A 22,312-nucleotide genomic window follows, 5' to 3' on the forward strand; every position below is an offset into this window, starting at 1 on the left:
TTCCACTTCTCCTACTTGTTAAATGGGAACCGTAGTTATGATCCTGTGCATTTCCCTTTTCCTATTGTCCAAACAAATTATGTGGAAAACTGTGGTTATGGTCTTTGGTGTAAACTCCTGTCTGATCTTCCCATGTACATTTTTACCAGCTACATACCCTTCTCATGTACCTACTACTATTGACATAATTTGGAACATTAAGCTATGATTCTCTCACTTCTGTGTTTCCTGTTCCCTCCTTATTTCTTCTCATGTTCTAAAATCAGGCCTACGTTGTGACTGACAGTCTTTAAAAGTAGATATCTGTTATATTTGTCAGTCTGGGGAGGTAGTTCCCACCCATACCTTGAAAGTGTTCAGCTACCAAGACAAAGACTTTCCTAGACCACCATTTCACCAAAATGTTGCTGAATTAAATGCTCTTTCACCTGTGGCCAACATAGAGACAAAAGTTGCATATTATCCATGGTGCACCCAAACTTTGTGAATGAAGAGCAATGAGGTTGAGAGGCTAGGTTCCAACCAGGAAAAGGAATGGGTCCGTATATTTTTGCTTGGTCAATGGTTTGACTTCATGCCTGTGCCATTCATGCTGTGTTCCTTGATTCCCTGTCCCGCAAGGCAATGATAGTCCTCTGATAATAAACTATTTGAGCATAAGTATGCACCTGGAACTATGATGCAGGGGTAGAACAGCTTATGAGTCCTGTGTGAAACCTCTTTATTCATCTCTCTCTCCCTGTAACTTTGAAATGTAGAGTTTCTTCATATTTGTAGTTAACTTTCTTCAGGACTTGTGTCCTGGAAGGTTGTGGTTCGTTTTCTCCATTTCTGGACAGCACTTTTGCTCTTGAAACTGTCTGTGTTATTTTTGCAGCAAATACTTTCTTCAACAACCTAAGACAGAGTGTTACATGTTAGGGGAAGGAAGCAGAAGCTAAAAGATAATTTGTTACACTTTCTCAAAGGACTTAGCTTGAGAAAGAGGCCCATGATAAGATATTCAAACTTACAGCTTCATATTTACAGGAGATGAGGAGGCTACTTATTCATCAGCTCTCAGCGATTATTTCATACTATTTCTTCGTATGTAGGGCAGAGGAAGGCAGAAGGGTTGCACTTGCAGCTTTAGAGATTAACAGCTTCCAGGTGCTCTCAGGGACAAATTTCCACATCTGCAGTGAACACTAATCCTTCCAGTGAGTTTCTCTGACAATGCTTTCCTTTTAATCCTTTCTTGAGTTGCTTCTCTGATTTTTATATTTTTTCCTGTTCTTCTACCTATGAAGATTTCTTTTTAAGTAGCGGTGTATCCTCATTTATCAATGCATTATGTTTGAGTGCCTCTTGCTCATAGTACAGTAGGTGTGGAAAGCAAGAGATGTGAGGATACCTTTGTGTTCCATTTTTTGGTAGGGAGAGTAGGTGAAAGCAAAACTTTAAGTAGAAGCTGCATTTCTGTAGAACAGTGCATGTGATAAAAGAGGAGACATTGTCTCTAAGCCATTAGTTTGAGGATATAGTCTCTGTTACATGACTGCTCTTTGACTTCGGCTATTTATCACTCACGTGCTTTAGCATCCCTCTGCTTCTCCCCAGAATGGTGGTGAGCAAAGAAATACACCCCTCTTCTTGGTGTGATTGTAGTGTATTATCCTCTCATGATATGCTTTTGTCCCGTATGAGAGTCAGAAACAAACCTGCAAGTTGTGTAGTGTTGCCAAGACGATTTGTTGGAGATCTTTTGATGGAAGAGGGGTGTAGAAGAACAGACGCTCATTTCCCTGCTTCTCATAATTTGTGCCTTAGGCACACAGTTGTGATATCATGCAAGTTAAGTTCCTTCTGATCAATAAGTTTGGTCTCAGAAACATTATTCCACCTGATCCATTAATTTCAACATGTTTCTATATGTTCTTGCCTTGCTTGTTGCATGAGCTACAGCTTGACCTCAGGGTGTTTGGTCAGGTGTCTGAGCGTAGAGGCATTTCCTGTACACACCTTTGATGTTTACAGCTGTAGAAAGGATGACTTTCATAGACATACATGTGCTGTAGTGACAGAAAACAAAACCATCTCTCCTATAGTCCTCAAAGTGCCAAGTGGCAATTCAACCCAGGCAAGGTTTCCATGAACAAACCAGGGGTCACTGGCAGAACATATGCATGGTGTCCCTCAAAACATGCTGACTGCTACATTGGAGAGATATAGGACTGTTAGATGGAGAAGGAACTGGCTGGATGGCCACATACTGGGACCACTACTGTGTAATATCTTCACCAGTGACAAAGAGAATTGGATAAAGTACACCCTCAGTGAATTTGCAGACAACATGAGGGTAAGTGGTACAATTAATTTGCTTGAGGGATAGGATGCCATCCAGAGGGACTTTGACAGACTTGAGAAGTGAGTTTCTTTGAACCTTGTGAAGTTCCACACAGCCAAGTGCAAGGTCCTATGCTTTGGTCGGGACAATCCCTAGTTCTAATACAGACTGGGAGATTGCGATCAGCCTTGCAGAGAAGACTTGTGGGTACTGGTGGGTAACAAATGGGACATGAGCTGGCAATGTGTGCATCCATCTCTGGAACCTATTTCTGGGTTCAGAAGTGGGTCAGAAAAGTCAAGACTGAAAGAGTTGAGGTCGGTCAGCCTGAAGAAGGGAAGGCTCTGTGAAGACTGTATGGTATCCTATTGATATATAAAGTGGGCTTTTAAGAATGACTGAGAAAGAGTTTTTAAAAGACCTTGTTGTGACAGGACAAGGGGCAATTATTTTAAACCAGTGGTTTTAAAGAGTGAAGGTTTCAACTGAACATAAGGATGAAATGTTTTAAAATAAGGGTGGGGAGACACTGGAGCAGGTTGCCCAGAGAAGTTATGCATGTGTCATCATTGGAAGGTTTCAAGGGTAGGTTGAATGGGGCTTTGAGCAACCTGATCCTTTGACAGATGTCCTTGCCATAGCAGAAGGTTTGGACTAGACAATCTTTAAAGGTCCCTTCACAGCCAAAATATTCTGATTCTGTGAAACACTCGGCCTGGCTTTGCACTTTCCCATTGTCAGCCCCTCAAGAATGGAGATGCAAAAGAAGGAACCTCGAGCATGAGAAAAAAAAGCAAAGGAAACATTATTCTGCTATCCCAGCACGAAGTCTAACGCATTAATGTTAGAGTAACATAGTCGCAGTATAATTTTTCTTCTCCCTAGGAAAAAAAAACGCTAAAAATGGGAAAAAAGTCAGAGACCTATATAAAGAAGGAAGAAAAAGAAAGAAGATGGAACCCCTTTATAGGCTTTGCCTAAAAGGACTGAAACTGCTTCTGGTTCAGTCTGTTTGTGATTAATTACTGATTACTCCAGTACAAATATTTCCTTCTTGGTATTTGTTACAGGTAAGGAAAGCAGAATTCACAATAGATGACAGAGTGCTAAAGAGCTCTTCCCTAGCTACACTTCTGTATCATGAACTTATACTTCCCTCTTGATTTTATTAAGAGCAGCTGAGTTCCTTTATTTATTGATCAGCTGTAAATATTTACAGCTGAGTATTCATTGTGGCTCAAGGAGACGACCTAAAAACACCTGTTTTAAACGCCTTTGGTGTTACAGCAAACGAGAGCTTCTTCCCTTTCTGATTCTAATGACACCAAGCCCCCACAACAGAGTGCAGGCACCAAATCCCCGTGAGAAGACCAGGTTCCCCAGGAGCGCGGCCATCCGGCAGCTGCAGTGGCGTCGCGGCGCCTCCGGGTGCCGCTGTTGGCCGAGGCGGAGCGGCGCTGGAGCCGGAGCCGCAGCCGGAGCCGCCGCAGCGTCCTGCCCCCGCAGGCTGCTCGCTCGCCCGGCGCCGGCCAGAGCGGCAGTGGCATGGGCAGCAGCGGCGAGAGGCGTCACGGACTGGGGAGCAGTGGCGTCCGAGCCGGCGCCCACATCTCTCGCTGACCTCCGACGGTCCCTGCGCTTTTTGGGAGAGGGGCTGAAAGGAGGTAGAGCAGCGGCAGGAGGGAGGAGCGCGGGGAGCACTGCCGAGAATGGCGGGCGGACAGAGGCAGAAGCGAGCAGCCGGGCGAGTGCTGCTGCCCGCTTTGCTGCTGGGCTTGTGCTGGCGGGCGGCGACAGAGCGGCTCCGCTACGCCATCCCCGAGGAGCTGGGCAGAGGCTCGCTGGTGGGGCCGCTGGCGCGGGACTTGGGGCTGAGCCCGGCGGACCTGCCGGTACGGAAGCTGCGACTCAGCGCCGCGACGAAATACTTCACGGTGAGCGAGGAGAGCGGGAATCTGTACGTGAGCGAGAGGCTGGACCGGGAGGAGATGTGCGGCGAGGCGGCGTCCTGCTCCGTCAGCTTCGAGGTCCTAGTGCAGAACCCACTCAACGTTTTCCACGTCGAGGTGGCCATTCAGGACGTCAACGACAACGCCCCGCGCTTCTTGCGAGACAACTTCCAGCTGGAGATCAATGAATTTACTTCTCCCGGCGCCCGATTTGCAGTGGGTCTGGCCGAAGACGTGGACGTGGGCAGCAACTCGCTGCAAGGATACGAGCTGGAGGCCAACGGGTACTTCGCGGTGGAGGTGAAGGGGAGTCCGGACGGCAGCAAGTTCGCGGAGCTGGTGTTGCGCCACCCACTGGACCGGGAGCGCGAGCCGAGCCTGCGTCTTGTACTGACGGCCCTGGACGGCGGGGACCCACCCCGGAGCGGCACCGCCCAGCTCTGCATCAACGTCACCGACGCCAACGACAACGCGCCCGTGTTCGCGCAGGACCGGTACCGGGCGAGCCTGCGGGAGGACGCACCCCCAGGAACGACGGTACTCAATGTCTCCGCCTCTGACGCTGATGCCGGGACCAATGCTCGCATCACGTACCACTTCGGTGAAACGTCGGACAAGGTGCTTCAGAAGTTTGTGCTGAACGCGGAAAGCGGGGTGATCACGCTGCAGGAGGCTCTGGACTTCGAGGACACGCGAGGCTACACGCTGCTGGTGGAGGCGAGGGATGGGGGTGGTCTGGTGGCCCAGTGCAAAGTAGAGATAGAAGTGCTGGACGTCAACGACAACGTGCCCGAGGTGACACTGACGTCCGTGTCGAGCCCGGTGCCCGAGGACGCGTCAGTCGGCACGATGGTTGCGCTGGTCAAAGTGCGGGACCCGGACTCCGGGGAGAACGGGGAGGTGTCGTGCGAGCTGTCGGGTGAGGCGCCGCTGTCACTCGTGGCGATGTCGGGCGGCTCGTACAAGGTGGTGACGACGAGCGCCCTGGACCGGGAGCAGGCGGCCGAGCACCGGTTGACTGTGGTGGCCAGGGACCGGGGCCGGCCGGCGCTGTCGAGCAGCACGGCGCTGGTGCTGGAGGTGTCGGACGTGAACGACAACGCGCCGGTGTTCGAGGAGGCCACCTACAGCGCCTACGTGGCGGAGAACAACGCGGCGGGCGCGTCGGTGATGCAGGTGCTCGCGCGGGACGTGGACGCCGGCGCCAACGGTCGCGTGAGCTACTGGCTGGCGGGCGGCAGCGCGGACGCGGCGGCGTACGTGTCGGTGGAGGCGCGGAGCGGCGCGCTGTACGCGCAGCGCTCCTTCGACTACGAGCAGTGCCGCGAGTTCGCCGTGGTCGTGCGGGCGCAGGACGGCGGGGAGCCGGCGCGGAGCTCGACGGCGACGGTACGCGTCTTCGTGCTGGACCGCAACGACAACGCGCCACGGGTGCTCTGGCCGGCGACGGGAGCGGGAGAGAGAGTGCCGGGAGCGCCGCCGGCGTTGGAGCCGTTCGAGGTGGTACCGCGTTCGGCCGAGGCCGGGTACCTGGTGGCCAAGGTGGTGGCGGTGGACGCGGACTCGGGGCGCAACGCGTGGCTGTCGTACGAGCTGGTGCAGGCGTCGGAGCCGGCGCTGTTCCGCGTGGGGCTGCACAGCGGCGAGGTGCGCACGGTGCGGGCCGTGTCGGAGAGGGACGCGGCTAAGCAGCGGCTGGTGGCCGTGGTGAAGGACCACGGGCAGCCGGCGCTGTCGGCCACGGCCACGCTGCACGTGGTGCTGGCCGAGAGCTTGCAGGAGGCGCTGCCGGAGCTGAGCGAGCGGGCGGCGGGCGCCGACTCGCCGGCGGAGCTGCAGTTCTACCTGGTGCTGGCGCTGCTGTCCGCCCTGTTCCTGCTGAGCGTGGCGCTGGCCGTGCTGGCGCGGCTGCACCGGGCCGGGCCGCCCGCCGTCCTGCGCTGCCTGGGCGCGCAGCGCTTGTCCGTGGCCGGCGCCGCCTTCCCGGCCGACTTCTGCGAGGGTACCTTGCCCTACTCCTACAACCTGTGCGTGGCGCCGGGCCGCGCCGTGGCCGAGGCCACTTGGCTGCCGCCGTCGCTGCCCAGCCTGCCCGCGGAGGAGCTTCTGGGCGGGGAGCCCAGCGGGAAGCGGAGCCCGAGTAGCAGCGCCGGCGCGGGACAGCCGCCCGCTGACCCTGACGCACCTCAGGTCTGTAAACCCGTGCGGTCCTTGTCTCTCAGTCTTCCGAAACCTCGTGCTGGGGGTAATGGGTAGTTCTTCGTTTGTCTGCTTTGCTGGGTAGTGATCTTTTATGTTGCCATGAAAGAATTGAGGTAATTCTATACCACCGCTTTTTCAGCGGCACGTTCTTCCTCATAAGCTCTCTATCGTGTAGCGTCGGTGGGTTGCAGAGGTTCTTGCCTGTTCTGCTTCCGCTGGGATCGAGAGAATTTTTTCTAGTTGATAGAATCTTTTCTTTTTATTTGCTAGCACCGTCTTTGTTTTTTGTGATTTGTATGACACATATGGTTCACTGGCCGTTGAAGTTTCGGGTTTAGCTGACTGTTTTTGAGTACGAAGCTTGTGTTTTCTGAAATACTAGTGATGGTAAAGGTGGATCCTTATTGTGTAGAATGAGATTCGCTCAGTTTGGCGGCTTGTGTTAGAGTTGTTTCCTTCCTGAAATGTGCGTGCTTTGCCCATGAAAGGGGAAGTTACGGATTGTTCCTCTCTGATGAAGAAGGAGAGTGCCGCCCAACTTTTGGTGCAAGGATTGTGCAGTAAAGATAGCAGAGGTGTGACGGCTTATATCGTCCAGGTATTGTTTCTCTTTTACGTTTTTTTTTTTTTTTCCCCTTATACCGTTTTGGGTGATAGGTCCATCTTTTTCACCCTTCCCGATCTGCGTTTCATACACCGGTGAAGGTGTAGAGTGCGATCTCAAGAAATAAATTTTATTTCGTGTTTCAGACCATGTGCTGTTTCCGATCCCTTTTTCCTAATAAGGGGTGCTTGGTCCTTACTGATGATGTTGACTAAACGGAGGAAATCGGTCTCCTAGTTACTTTCTGCAATCCTTGTTGTGTCTGCCTGTTTTAAGCAGGAGAGGCTGTACCCATCCTGAGAACATATATTAAACTCCAAGGAGATACGCAAAATAACAACTATTAGGCACTTGAATAAATCAGTTTAAAATGGTCTGCTTAGTTTAGGGTGTGCAGCTGTACTGTCTCCTGCCGACCTACAGTATTTTGTTGAAAAGGCGTCCTATAAATAGTGAAAACTCAAGGATTAGATGAATACTTTATTAACAAGTTGTTATCCTTTACACCTTTATTTCTGTAATAGGAACAGCCTCTTTTTAGGCGTTCAAACTATCCAATTAATAGAATGTAATTGCGTATAAACTGTACAAATCCTGAATGTATGTGCTGCGTTAGAAAAGGAAATTCCAGCCATAAACCTTATCAGCATTAGTTGCATCTTTAGGTGTTCCAGAAGTTTAATGATTATGCCTGAACAACCCCCAATCCTCAGGATCTGTCTCATGGAACAAGATCTAAAATGACTACTCCATCACATTAGACTGAAAGGCTCACTTTCAGTGGCTTGACCCCACCTTCTTCTGCCTTTAAATGTCCAATCTCTGTCAGTGGTGGCGGAATTCTTAATTCCGTATTTGCGCTGTTTCGAGATCAGCTGCATGCGACCGGTCTTAATGAGTGATTGCCCTGTGTGTTAGTTATTGAGATATGGGCATTTGTTATTATTTTTGTGTTTGTTTTTCTGTGTTGTTAGAGTGTTCTTATCTCTAGCCACGAATTTCTTCCTTGCTTTTTGATTCTTTTACCCATCGAGAGGGTGGGGGAGGTGGACGAGTGGTTACATGTGGTTGTAGTTGCAAACTTGGGTTAAAACACAACATTGCCATTCACCTTGGGCTGGACAAAAGGGTAGAGATGTGGTGAAAGTCTTACATCTAATAAGATCTGCTCATCCCGGACATCCACAAGGCCAAAAAAAAAAAAGGTGTTTTCTCATTTTCCACTTAGAGCAGGATAGTTATGACGTTTCTTGATTCATCACGTGTTCAGGTTCAGCTGAGATGTTTTGGCACCACAAAGTGGTAAAAAATGTTATGCATTAGTAATGGTTTACAAAGATTCTTATCATGGTGAAGGAGATCCTTGGGCCTTTCTGAAGCTCCATTCTGTTTCTCTGCGGTTTCCCCGGGTAGTGTAAATGGGAAGTGCTGATCCGTGTGTCCGTGAAGGCACGGATGCAGGGAACGGGATGACCTCCTTCCATTCAAAGCAGTCCCTGGGTGGTGGCACTTCTTGTTTTGTCAGCGGTCACTGTTTCAGGTTAAGCTGAGAAGTTTTGACTACGAAGCTTGTGTTGTCCTTTCAGACAGTAACGCTGAAGGTGGAGCCTGATTGTGTATAGTGAGAGCCGCTAATTCTACATGACAGGGTTGGGAAAATGAGGTTGACGCTTGGTGTTGCAGATTTTTCCTTCCTGAACGCCTTTTCCCGAAGGGATGTACTTGGACCTGGTTGACAGCTGAACAAAACCCCTTTGCTTGATGCTGTTCCGGTTTTGGGCTCCCAAAGTGTGCGTGTGACTCCACGTATGAAGAAGTTGTAGGTTGTTCATCTGCTGGGTGCCTGCCCGTCTTCTGAGGGAAGGCTGCTGCAGAAACGGTAGCAGTAGTGAGGCTGACTAATTTTTCCCTGACATTGTTTATCTGAGTACTTTGAGCAGTATTTTTTCAGCGCTTTTGTTCCCTCTTTTCTTACCTCCCTAATCTTTCCTTTTCTACAGAGCTTAAGCTGTGTAACAGAATCTGCAAAAAGAATGGTTGACTTCTTTATTTCAGAGCATGTTTCATTTTTGTATCCACTTTCCAAAATAATTTTTGTTTACCGCGGAAAGTTTGCTTCCTGTTTTGCTTTTGTTTTGGGTTTTTTTTTTGGATTTTTTTTTTTTTTTTTTAATAATCTCCCCGACAGAGAGCGCACCTCTACCTGCTGCTGAGTTACTGTAGGAGGGAGCATTAAGTCCTAAGTGAAAGCACAGCCTATAGTGTAAGGTTATTATATAAAGAATCAGAAATGGTGGTGTGGAGAAAGGGGAGACATGGAGTATGATTCAGACTAGCTTCGATGTTGAGATGAAAAGTAACAAAAACAAGAGAGAAGGATAGTCCCTGAGGAGGAGTCCATTTGGGGGGGGATCTTCATCGCTGCCTTGTTAGTCGTTTGGGAATTCTCGTATTGCAGGATCTAGGAACTAACCATTCTGACTTCACAAGTTGTTCCCTTACTCCATGGTGCTCTTTTGATTTGCAGAAAGGTTGAGGATAAAGTCAATCAGGGACGACTGCTGAAAAAGCTGTGGAATTACTGTGGTAGATTTTGATTTCCGACTAATGTGATAAGAGATGTAATATTCTATAACACATGCTACGAAAAAAATAGCATATATAAAATATCAACAATTAAAAAAACCCCAAACACACCCGTGTAGTAGAAATAACACAGCATGTGAGGTGTGTTATTTCTTTCTGGTCCTAATCACCTCGAACATCAGAAAACAGCTCGAGTGGAGAAAAGCCGACGCAGGAGATGAGCGCTGGAGAGAGGCGATGTTTCCGTGGCCACTGTCCCGTGGTCGCGAGCTGTGGGTGGGATAGGCCGGGCGGGCAGCGCTGGGCAGTGCTTGGTGGCTGCAGTGCCGGGAGGAGGCTGTGGGCGCCGCTGTTGACCGAAGAGGAGCGAGACGAAGACCGGAGCGCTGCAGGCAGCCCCGCCCGCTGCGGCCCGGCTCGCTCGCTGGCTGGCTCGGCGTCCGGAGGTCTGCGAGGGGTCCCCGCGGTACGAAGCCGTGCTGCAGCGAGGCGGAGGGGCCGGCGGCAGCGACCGGGAGCGGCGAGAAGGGGTCGGTAGCAGGAGCCAGAAGAGTCTCGGCGGGCGGTGGTGGGGAGCCGTCGCTGTTGGTGTTGTGTCAGCGGGACGCGGCGGCGATGTGGGCGGCGGGGAGGCGCTGGGGCCGGTGGGAGCGAGCGCTGCTGTGGGGAGTGCTGGTGACGACGTGGGAGTTGGCTTGGGGGCAGCTGCGCTACTCGGTTCCCGAGGAGCTGCCGAAGGGCTCGTTCGTGGGCGACGTGGCCAAGGACCTGGAGCTGCAGCTGCCGGTGCTCCGAGACCGAGGCGTCCGTATCTTGGACAAAGGTAGGACGCAGTATTTCACTCTACAGGGTAAGACCGGACACTTAGTGACAGCGGAGAGGATAGACAGGGAGCAGCTCTGCGAGAATGTGCAGCAATGCGTGCTACAATGTGAGGCGATAGTGGAGAGTAAAATGCAGATTTTCAGAGTCGAAGTGGAGATTACGGACATTAACGACAACGCCCCCAGCTTCAAGGAAATTGACGTGGAAGAGAGAATAAGCGAGACAACAGCCCCAGGCTCGCGGTTTCCCCTGGTCAGGGCTCACGACCCGGACTCGGGAACGAATTCTGTTCAGAGCTACGAGCTAAGCGGCGACAAGCACTTCTCACTGGCCGTGCAGACGGGTCCCGGCGGGGATCAGCGTCCCGAGCTGGTGCTGGTGAAGGCGCTGGACCGGGAGGAGGCGGCGTTCCACGAGCTGGTACTGAGGGCGAGCGACGGCGGCGAGCCGGCGCGGACGGGTACGGCGCGGATCCGTGTGGCGGTGCTGGACGCCAACGACAACGCACCCGTATTCAGCCAGGCAGAGTACACGGTGCGTGTGCCAGAGGACGTGCCCGTGGGCTCCACCCTCGTCACCGTCACGGCCACCGACGCCGACGAGGGGCTCAACGGACACATGAAATACTCTTTGAACAAAATCACAGGTAAAGCCTCACAGATTTTCCACCTGGACTCTGAGAAGGGAGCTATTACGCTCTTGCGGAGCCTGGACTTCGAAGAAGATGAATCGTACGAACTGGAGGTGCAGGTACGGGACGGTGGAGGCCTTTCTGACACAGCTGAAGTGTCGATAACAGTGACAGACGTCAACGACAACGCACCCGAACTGACAGTGTCGTCGGCGTTGAGCGAGATCTCCGAGGATGCCCCGTCGGGGACAGTGGTGGCCCTGGTGCACGTGCAGGACCGCGACTCGGGGGCGAACGGCGAGGTGCGGTGCAGCATCTCTGAGAACCTCCCGTTCCGGCTAGAGAGGTCATTTGATAATTACTACCACGTAGTGACGACTCGGGAGCTGGACCGGGAGCAGGTGTCAGAGTACAACGTGACGGTGCGGGCGGCGGACGGCGGGTCGCCGGCGCTGTGGAGCAACGCGGTGTTGTGGCTGCGGGTGCTGGACGTGAACGACAACGCGCCGGTGTTCGCGGAGGCGCGCTACAGCGCCCGTCTGCCCGAGAACAACGCGGCGGGCGCGCTGGTGCTGAGGGTGCGGGCGTGGGACGCGGACTGGGGGCAGAACGCGCGCGTGCGGTACCGGCTGGGGGAGGGGCGTGTGCGGGGCGCGCCGCTGTCGTCGTACGTGTCGGTGGAGGCGGAGACGGGCGCGCTGTACGCGCTGCGCTCGTTCGACTACGAGGAGGTGCGCGAGGTGGAGCTGTGGGTGCGGGCGGAGGACGGCGGCGCGCCGGCGCTGAGCAGCAACGTGTCGGTGCGGCTGGTGATCGTGGACGAGAACGACAACGCGCCGCAGGTGCTGTACCCGCCGGCGGCGCCGCTTGCGGCGGGCGCGGGCTGGGCGGGCGTGGAGCTGGCGCCACGCTCGGCGGAGCCCGGGGCGCTGGTGGCCAAGGTGGTGGCGGTGGACGCGGACGCGGGGCAGAACGCGTGGCTGTCGTACGAGCTGGCCAAGGCGACGGAGCCGGGGCTGTTCCGCGTGGGGCTGCACAGCGGCGAGGTGCGCACGGCGCGCTTCCCGCTGGCCCGCGACGCGGCGTGGCAGAGCCTGGTGGTGGTGGTGAAGGACCACGGGCAGCCGGCGCTGTCGGCCACGGCCACGCTGACGGTGGTGCTGGCCGAGAGCGTGGCCGAGCTGCTGGTGGAGCTGGGCAGCGCGGCCTCGGCGGCGGTGCCGGGCGAGCTGGCCGGCAGCCTGACTCTCTGGCTGGTGCTGGCCGTGGCGGCCGTGTCCTGCCTCTTCCTCGCCTTCCTGCTGCTGCTGCTGGCGCTGCGCCTGCGACGCTGGCGCCGCTCGCAGCTGTTGGCGGCGGGCAGTGGCGCCTTGCGCGGCGTGCCGGCCTCGCACTTCGTGGGCATCGACGGCGTCCGCGCCTTCCTGCAATCCTACTCGCACGAGGTGTCGCTCACGGCCGACTCGCGCAAGAGCCAGCTCCGCTTCTCGGGCGCCAGCTGCTGCGACACCCTCCCGGCCCGCCCGCCGCCCGGCGAGCCCGCGCCGCTGCTCGTGGAGGACCCCGTCGCTACCCCGGTGAGTTCCAATGACCGTCTTTTCTCCACGACGCTTCCCTTTGCTGCTTCTCTGTCCTTTCCCCGCCGCGTTCTGCTGCGTCCCGCGTATGGAGGTTTGGTTACAGGGAAGGCAAAGTTTCGTTCAACAGTGCACTGTATCTTTATCAGAGCTACATGAACATTTAACATTTAACATTTTTTTGAATTACTGTGATATTTGAGTAGGATGAAGACTGTCTGTTTCGAGAGAGGGCAGGTCAAAACATGTGCTGTGGAATAATCAAAATGCTTACAAAGTAGGTTTCATGGTTGAATTGGATTTACTTGTTAGATGTTTGTTAGATTTTTCCTTTTCCATTGTCTGAATGAATTACATGGGAGAACTATGGCTGTGGTCTGTGGTGTGAGATGATGTGTGAATCTCCTGTGGACTTTTTATCAACTAAATGCCTTCCTTGTGTATCTACTACAGTTGACATAATGATTCCTTGCAAGTTTCCCATTCTTGCCTTGTTTGTTGTCTTGGTCTAGACCTGGACCTCATTGTGGCTGGTGACCTGAAAACATTGCAAGATCTTTTATAATCCCTTGGTTGGGGAAGCAATTTCCATTCATACTTTGTAGGTGTTCAGATGCCAAGACAAACATTGTGATGTTTCCTTAAATTGTCCCTGAATGAAATGCTCTTCCACCTGTGTCTGCCATACAGTCAAAACACTGGTTATTGTCCATGGTTCAAATAAAGACTGTGAATGCAGAGCAAGGAGGGTGTGAGGATGGATTCCAACGAGGAAAACTGGTGGGTCAGTGTGGTTTTGACTGAGCAATGGTTTGATTTCATGCCTGGTGCCTAGGCCTGTGCCATTTTTGCTGTGATCCTGGATTCCCTGGCTTGAAAGGCAATGGTGGTTCTCTACTTTTCAGTGCAATAGCTGTGCATGGAGAATTATGCTTACAGAATGGCTTATATTTCCCATTTGAAATCTCCTTTTTTCACCTCTGTCTCCCTGGACCATTGTGATGTAGAGTTACTTCACAGTTGTAATTAGACTTTTCTCAGGTCATTGTTTCCTTGAGGGTCATGGTCAATTTTCCTCATTTCTGGAAAGTGGTTTTGCATTTGAAAGTGTGGTGTTTTGCAGCAAATACTTTCTTCAGCCACCCTAGACAGGGATTTTTGGTGAGAAAAATGAAGCAGAAACTGTAAGATAATTTCTTCTAATTTCTAAGAAGACTGAGCTTGAGAAAAATGTCCATGATAATGTGTTCATACGTATGATGTCCTGTCTGTGGGATATGAGTAGGCCACACATTAGAAGAATTGCTGAAAGCTGATGATTGTTTCATAAAATGAAACCCCCAACGATGTAGTGCGATTTTAGGACTACACTTGCAGCTTGAGGCTTCAATGACTTTCAGGTGCTCTCAGGGATGAAATTCAATGACTGTAGTGAAGCCTTAAATGGATTGTTGTGCAGTGTTGCAGCTTGTTCAATTTGGGCTCTTTTCAGTGCCTATCTGTAGGATCATTTATTTTGAGTTTCTTCCCAAATTATTTTGGCCTAAGACATGTTACTCCAGCTCTCTGTGAGGTTCCAGGTTGCAGGTTGTCATGCTGTACGTAGCTGATAAATTAAGTTTGTACAAAGTATATGCCTGGCTGTCCCCTAGGTGCCTTTCACGTTTACATCTGGAAAGAGCAAGACTTCCACAGATGCGTTTCCTTAGAACGTTGCTGGAAGCAATTATCTTGCTTATCAAATACACATACTGTCATGTCAAATACTATTCATGGTAAAGAGAAGTTGTCTGTGCAATGTTAAATTAGGTGGAATCTATATGCAAATGAAGAACACCACCGACAACCATACGAGCTGTGAGTGTTTGATGCTGGGTGTGCTGTGTGTGAGGAGGTACTGGTGGAGACCAAACATGTGCTTTGTCAATACTCAGAGTTTATTGTTGTCTTACCAAAAATGAGTCTGAATGTGTCTTATTTTTGAGTATCCCCTTGCTCGAATTGCTTGTCATGATGAGGTAAAGTTGGGCCTCTATGCGTCTGATCATGCATCTGAATATATCACTGGAAGTCATGCCCTTGATTGTGCACATACACATGGTGAGAAGTCAATGCTGGATCAGCAAGAGACTGGTCTCAGAGCAAGAGAAGAGGGGGTTGTGTGCTCCATCTGTCTGGGCAGTGCTTTAATGTGAGGCCTAGTGCCAAGGCCTCTGCCACTTACACTTAGACGCCTTTTCCCGTGTCCTGAAAATGGATGACAATCTTCTGAGAAACTGGTCTGCAAGTAATAGCCAAGGAAGTGCAAACATGAATCAGGGATACTATTTGTAGTAATTGGTGTGTGAAATGTTATTTTTGCAGATACATGAGCCTATAAGAATGAGATGCAGAGTTTCACAGTTTTTATTAAGCTTTTCCAAGCCTTGACCAGCCTTCCAATGTTATAATGGCTCTTGGTCTAATGAAGTAACTGTTTATGTTTTGTTTTCCTTAAAATTGCTGTGAATATAGGGAACGGGAGGCTATTTTTGTTAGAGATTTGTGAGTTTGGGGCTTCTGATCTGAAGTATGTACAAGGAAGATACTCCCTTTTTGCACTGTCATGATCAGATTTTCCTACGAATGGTAGACATTTGGTGTAGAGGTAAACATTGTATTAACGGTTGCAGAGTCACATCTCTTCTAAATTGCCCATGTCTGAGGAAGAATGGTGATGTTTTGAGGTGATACTGATGACTAAGCCTTCAACCGAGCTATGTATCGCTTATGCCCTTCAGAGCATTTTATGTTTCTTGTGATAAGCGTGATGAGCAGAGAAGTTTCTATGCATGTACCCATATTGTGATCCTTATTCTGCATCAGAAGCTGTAGGTGCAACATTGATGGTGTCTGTCTGCAAAGTTTTCTTCCTTATTGTGTGCTGTTGGAGCATGTCAGAGCATTTGGCCTGTGCAGAGACAGGGCAGGTGGAAGAGCTCACTGTGGCATAGATTGAAATGTCTAAAAGGAGATATAAGTGTTCCACTTCTCCTACTTGTTAAAAGGGAACCGTATTTGTGATCCTGTGCATTTTCCTTTTCCTATTGCCCAAATAAATTATTTGGAGAACTGTGGTTATGGTCTTTGGTGTAAATTCCTGTGTGATGCTCCCATCTATATTTTTACCAACTAGGTTCTTTCACCTGCGGCCAGCATAGAGACAAAAGTTGGATATTATTCTTGGTGTACCCAAAGGTTGCGAATGCAGAGCAAGGAGGGTGAGAGACTGGATACCAACCAGGAGAAGGGGTGGGTCCATATGTTTGTGCCTCATCATTGGTTTGATTTTGTGCCTGTAACATTCATGCTGTGATCCTGGATTCCCTGTCCTGCAAGGCAATGGTGTTCCTCTGATAATAAGCCATTTGAATTTCCCTGTAACTTTGAGATGTAGATTCCTTCACATTTGTAGTTACACTTTCTTTGGGCCTTTGTTTCCTGGAAGGTTGTGGTTCATTTTCCCATTTCTGGACAGTGCTTTTGCTTTTGAAACTGTGGGTGTTGTTTTGCAGCAAATACTTCTTTCAGCCACCCAAGACAGAATGTTAGGTGTAAGGAGAAGGAAGCAGAAGCTAAAAAATAGTCTGTTACACTTTGTCAAAGGACTTAGCCTGAGAAATAGCCCCATGATAAGATATTTAAACTTACAGCTTCACATTTATGGAAGGTGAGGAGGCTACTTAGCGTAAAACAATTACTGAGAGCTGATGACTATTTCTTCCTATGTAGACCAGAGCAAGATGTTAGGGTTGCACTTTCAGCTTTAGAGATGAAAAAATTCCAGGTGCTCTCAGAGACAAATTTCCATGTCTGCAGTGAATACTAAGACATCCTCCCAGTGAGTTTCTCTGACAACACTTTCCTTTTAATCCTTTCTTGGTCTTTTCCCTGGTCTTCTGTGTATGTAGGTTTATTTTTAAGTGGGTGCATATCCTCATTTATCAATTTGTTGGGTTTCTGTTGGGTGGTGGTGCCTCTTGCTCATGGTACAGCAGGGATGGAAAGCAGGAGATGTAAGTGTACCTTTGTATTCTTTTTCTTGGTAGGGAGAGTAAATGAAAGTGTTACCTCATGTAGAAGTTGCATTTCTGTAGAACAGTGCATTTGATAAAAGAGGAGAAATTGTCCCTAAGGCATTTGTTTGATGATCCAGTCTCTCTTGGATGACTGCTCTTGTTTTACTTCAGCCTTTTATCATTCATGTACTTTAGAATCCTTCTGGTTTTTTTTCTCAGAATGGTATGGAGCAGACAAATAGCCCTCCCTTCTTGGTGTGATGGCAGTGTATTATCCTCTCATGGTATATTTCTGTGTCTTCTGAGAGTCAGAAGAAAACTTGCAAGTTGTGTAGTGTTGAAGAGAAGATTTGGGGAAACTCTTTTGGCAGGAGTGCGGTGTAGAAAAAGAAATGGTCATTTTCCTGCTCCTACTAGTCATAGTTACTCCCTTAGGCACACAGTTGTGGTATCATGCATTAAGAGCATCCTTGCAGAGACGGACTTGGAAGTACTTGTGGGAGACAAATGGGACATGAACTGGCAATGTGCACTTGAAGTACTGCATCCACCCCTGAGGCCTGCAGAACAAAAACCGTGTGGGTACAGAGGAGGGCCAGAAAATTCATTGAACTGTAAAAGAGTTGTTGAGGTGCATCAGCCTGGAGAAGGGAAGGTTCTGGGGAGACCTATGGTGGCCTTTCAATATACAAAGGGGGCTTGTAAGAAAGATAGAGAGTTTTTAGCAGGGCTTGTCATAAAAGGACTAGGGGCAATGATTTTAAACTGAAAGAGTGGAGGTTTCAATTGAACATAAGGGTGAAATGTTTATGATGAAGGTGGTGACGAGGCACTGAAATTAGTTGCCCAGTGAAGTTATGGATGTGTCGTCTTTGGAAAGGTTCAAAGTCAGGTTGGATGGGCCTTTGAGCAACCTGACATTTGATGGATGCCCCTGCCATGGTAGAAGAGTTGGACTAGATGATCTTCAAAGGTCCCTTCATTCCATGATTCTGTGAAACACTCAACATCATTTTGCACTTTCCCATTGTCAACACCTTTGCTATGGAGATGCAAAACAAGAAACTTTGTGGGGCAGAAAAATAAAAGGACGATTTCTCTGCTATCTTGGCCTAGAGCTTCACACGATACTGAGTTCTATTGTTCTCAATATAATTTTCTTCTCCCTAAAATAAAAATTTACTACAGAAAAAAAAAAACCCTAGAGACTTAGATGACCAAAAGGAGGAAGAAACCCTTGACAGTCCTTGCCTAAAAGGATTTAAATTAATTTTGCTTCCTTCTGCTTCTGATTGTGTATTGATTACTCCACTACATTGTTTTTCCTATGTATTTCTCACAGGTGAGGAAAGTATAATTAAAATACCTTATAGAGTGCCAAAAAGGTCTCCTGTAGCTATACAGTCGTATCTTGATGTTACAGTCTCATCTGGACTTTATCGAGCAGCTTTATCTCTTGCTCTGCTGTGAATATTTACAGTTCAGTATCCATTGTACCTCAAGGAGATGGCCTAAAAGCACCTGACAGCGTCCCTTAGTTGTAGATGACTTTGGATTCGCAGCAAGCGAGAGGTTCTGCCTTTTCTAATTCTGATGAAAGCGATATCCCACAGCTGAGGGCGAGCACCAAATCCCGTTGAGCAGAACGGGTCACCGGGAGTGCGACCAACAGGCGGCTGCGGTGTCACCACGACGCCTCCGGGTGCCGCTGTTGGCCGAGGCAGAGCGGCGCTGGAGCCTGAGCCGCAGTCGGAGCCGCCGCAGCGTCCTGCCCCCGCAGGCTGCTCGCTCGCCCGGCGCCGGCCAGAGAAGCAGTGGCGCGGGCAGCAGCGGCGAGAGGCGGCGCGGACTGGGGAGCAGCGGCGTCCGAGCCGGCGCCTACATCGCTCGCTGCCCTCCGGCAGCACCTGCGCTTTTTGGGAAAGGGGCTGGAAGGAGGCAGAGCCGAGAATGGCGAGCGGGCAGAGGCGAGCCACCGGGCGAGTGCTGCTGCCCGCTTTGCTGATGGGCTTGTGCTGGCGGGCGGCGGCGGAGCGACTCCTCTACACCATCCCCGAGGAGCTGAGCAGAGGTTCGCTGGTGGGGCCGCTGGCGCGGGACTTGGGGCTGAGCCCGGCGGACCTGCCGGCACGCAAGCTGCGGCTCAGCGCGGAGAAGCAATACTTCACGGTGAGCGGGGAGAACGGGAACCTGTACCTGAGCGAGAGGCTGGACCGGGAGGAGATGTGCGGCGGGGAGGTGTCCTGCTCCGTCAGCTTCGAGGCGCTGTTGCAGAACCCTCTCAACGTTTTCCACGTCGAGGTGGCCATCCAGGACGTCAACGACAACGCGCCGCGCTTCCTTCAAGACAATTTTCAGCTAGAGATCAACGAATTGACTTCTCCCGGCGCTCGCTTTTACTTGGGAAAGGCGGAAGATGCGGACGTGGGCAGCAACTCGCTGCAGGGCTACGAGCTGGAGGCCAACGGGTACTTCGCGGTGGAGGTGAAGGAGAGTCCGGACGGCAGCAAGTTCGCGGAGCTGGTGCTGCGCCGCGCGCTGGACCGGGAGCGCGAGCCGAGCCTGCGTTTGGTGCTGACGGCGCTGGACGGCGGCGACCCGCCCCGGAGCGGCACCGCCCAGCTCTGCATCAACGTGACTGACGCCAACGACAACGCGCCCGTGTTCGCGCAGGACCGGTACCGCGCGAGCCTGCGGGAGGACGCGCCGACGGGGTCGACGGTATTGAACGTCTCCGCCTCCGACGCGGATGCCGGGACCAACGCTCGCATCACGTATAACTTCGGAAAAATGCCGGCTAAGATGCTTCAGAAGTTCATGGTGGACGCGGAAAGCGGGGTGATCACGCTGCAGGAGGCGCTGGACTTCGAAGACACACGGTCGTTCAGCCTGGCCGTGGAGGCGAGAGATGGAGGAGGTCTGGTGGCTCACTGCAAAGTGGATGTGGAGGTACTGGACGTGAACGACAATTTGCCCGAAGTGACACTAACGTCGGTGTCGAGCCCGGTGCCCGAGGACGCGCCGGTCGGCACGGTGGTGGCGCTGATGAAAGTGAGGGATCGAGACTCCGGGGAGAACGGGGAGGTGTCGTGCGAGCTGTCGGGCGAGGCGCCGCTGTCACTCGTGGTGTCGTCGGGCGGCTTGTACAAGGTGGTGACGGCCAGCGCCCTGGACCGGGAGCAGGCGGCCGAGTACCGCGTGACGGTGGTGGCCAGGGACCGGGGCCGACCGGCGCTGTCGAGCAGCACGGCGCTGGTGCTGGAGGTGTCGGACGTGAACGACAACGCGCCGGTGTTCGAGGAGGCCGCCTATAGCGCCTACGTGGCGGAGAACAACGCGGTGGGCGCGCCGATACTGCACGTGCTCGCGCGGGACGTGGACGCGGGCGCCAACGGGCGCGTGAGCTACTGGTTGGCGGGCGGCAGCGCGGGCGCGGCGGACGCGGTGGCGTACGTGTCGGTGGAGGCGCGGAGCGGCGCGCTGTACGCGCAGCGCTCCTTCGACTACGAGCAGTGCCGCGAGTTCGCCGTGGTCGTGCGGGCGCAGGACGGCGGGGAGCCGGCGCGGAGCTCGACGGCGACGGTGCGCGTCTTCGTGCTGGACCGCAACGACAATGCGCCGCGGGTGCTCTGGCCGGCGACGGGCGAGGGTGAGAGAGTGCCGGGGTCGGCGCCGGCGTTGGAACCGTTCGAGGTGGTGCCGCGTTCGTCCGAAGCCGGTTACCTGGTGGCCAAGGTGGTGGCGGTGGACGCGGACGCGGGGCGCAACGCGTGGCTGTCGTACGAGCTGGTGCAGGCGACGGAGCCGGCGCTGTTCCGCGTGGGGCTGCACAGCGGCGAGGTGCGCACGGCGCGGGCCGTGTCGGAGAGGGACGCGGCCAAGCAGCGGCTGGTGGCCGTGGTGAAGGATCACGGGCAGCCGGCGCTGTCGGCCACGGCCACGCTGCACGTGGTGCTGGCCGAGAGCTTGCAGGAGGCGCTGCCGGAGCTGAGCGAGCGGGCGGCGGGCGCCGACTCGCCGGCGGAGCTGCAGTTCTACCTGGTGCTGGCGCTGGCGCTGCTGTCCGCCCTGTTCCTGCTGAGCGTGGCGCTGGCCGTGCTGGCGCGGCTGCGCCGGGCCGGGCCGCCCGCCGTCCTGCGCTGCCTGGGCGCGCAGCGCTTGTCCGTGGCCGGCGCCGCCTTCCCGGCCGACTTCTGCGAGGGCACCTTGCCCTACTCCTACAACCTGTGCGTGGCTTCGGGCCGCGCCGTGGCCGAGGCCGCTTGGCTGCCGCCGCCGCTGCCTAGTCTGCCCGCGGAGGAACTTCTGGGGAAGAGAAGCCCGAGCAGCGCCGGCGCGGGAGAGCAGCCCGCCGACCCCGACGCACCGCAGGTCTGTAAGCCCACGGTCTCTCGCGTTTTCCCTTGAGTTTTTCTGAACCTTCTTCCCTTTTCTCCTTGGTTTTCCCGAGTCGTGTGAATTGGGAGTACTGCTCCGTGTGTCTGTTAAGAAATTATAGAACCGGGTATCCCCCTCGAACTCACATCAAATATCTTGGATCGTTACTTTTTGTTTCTTCGCTGGTCTTAGGTTCAGGTTCAACTGAGATCTGTTGACTACAACGCTCATATGGCTTAGGCACGGTGTAAATTAATGATTCTGCTTTGTGAAAAGCGTGGTGGACGCTCGGTGTTAGAGATTTTTCCTTTCTCATAACCTTTTTCCCAAACCGATGTACTTGAATATGGTGTGCGTAATTTAGGGTACGTAGCTTTACTTGTCTCTGGAGTTCCTACGGTATTGTTAGCTTTATCTGTAGCTGTACAAGAAGTTGAATGCAATTCAATTGCTCTCGTCCAGTTCAAGAATACCATTGAGAACGGACGTATTTCGGGTTAGCATGCGCATAAGACGAACTTGGACAAAATCAGTTCTGTCGTATAGTTGCTATGACTACCCGTTTTGGTAATTCGAGTTGTAGAATACCCACAGGAACCAAGGCAGATGTTTCTGTTATCCTTCTTGCTGTACTTGCATTGCCATTTCTACTGTAGTTAGAGGAGAGCATTGGTTCTGGCCAAGTGATGGAGTAGATAATTTCGATCATGTTCCCTACGAAGTGAAGTCTTTAAAGAACAGTTCGTACTGCTTGGGCTAATAATCCTGGTCTGTCTTGTTCTCCGGGGCTGTGACTGTCATGTTTTGTATTTCCGACCCAGTTTACTTTTGCCGTCCTTTTTTCGGCCATTCAAGCATGACTACTGCAAACATTCATGGTGGGGATTATGGTTTTGCACAAATATGAAAATACTGTAATATTCGGCACCTTAAAATAAGAAAAATATTTATATATATATAGCGTCATTAACAAGTAACTTTCCCCATTAAGAAGAAATAACATTGTGTTCAGTAACAACTACGTTCAGTTTTGGGCCACTCACTAGAAGAACGAAATTGAGGTGCCGAAGCACGACCGAAGAAGAGCAACGATGCTGGTGATGGGTTTGAAGCACAAGTCTGATGAGGAATAGCTGAGGCGGCTGAAGTTGTTTAACCTAGAGAAGATGAGGCCATA

General features: G+C 52.1%; 2 protein-coding genes across 2 annotated transcripts in view; both read left to right on the plus strand.

Annotated features, from left to right (window-relative positions):
• Positions 1–3,831: 3,831 nt before the first annotated feature.
• LOC136107651 (uncharacterized) overlaps positions 3,832–22,312 on the plus strand; it is a 207,289-nt gene continuing 188,808 nt past the window's right edge. The window contains exons 1-4 of the mRNA XM_071814576.1: positions 3,832–6,465; positions 8,056–8,148; positions 8,495–8,530; positions 9,953–12,700. Of these exons, the coding sequence (XP_071670677.1) occupies positions 4,036–6,465; positions 8,056–8,148; positions 8,495–8,530; positions 9,953–12,700 (5,307 nt within the window). The 5' untranslated portion in view covers positions 3,832–4,035. The remainder of the gene's footprint in view (positions 6,466–8,055; positions 8,149–8,494; positions 8,531–9,952; positions 12,701–22,312) is intronic.
• LOC139829124 (protocadherin gamma-B5-like) lies at positions 18,565–21,165 on the plus strand. Its single transcript, XM_071814895.1, has one exon. It carries the CDS (start codon positions 18,709–18,711, stop codon positions 21,163–21,165), a length of 2,457 nt encoding a protein of 818 aa, XP_071670996.1. The 5' UTR covers positions 18,565–18,708.

This window comes from Patagioenas fasciata, chromosome 14 (genome assembly GCF_037038585.1).
Source record: "Patagioenas fasciata isolate bPatFas1 chromosome 14, bPatFas1.hap1, whole genome shotgun sequence".
NCBI lineage: Eukaryota > Metazoa > Chordata > Aves > Columbiformes > Columbidae > Patagioenas > Patagioenas fasciata.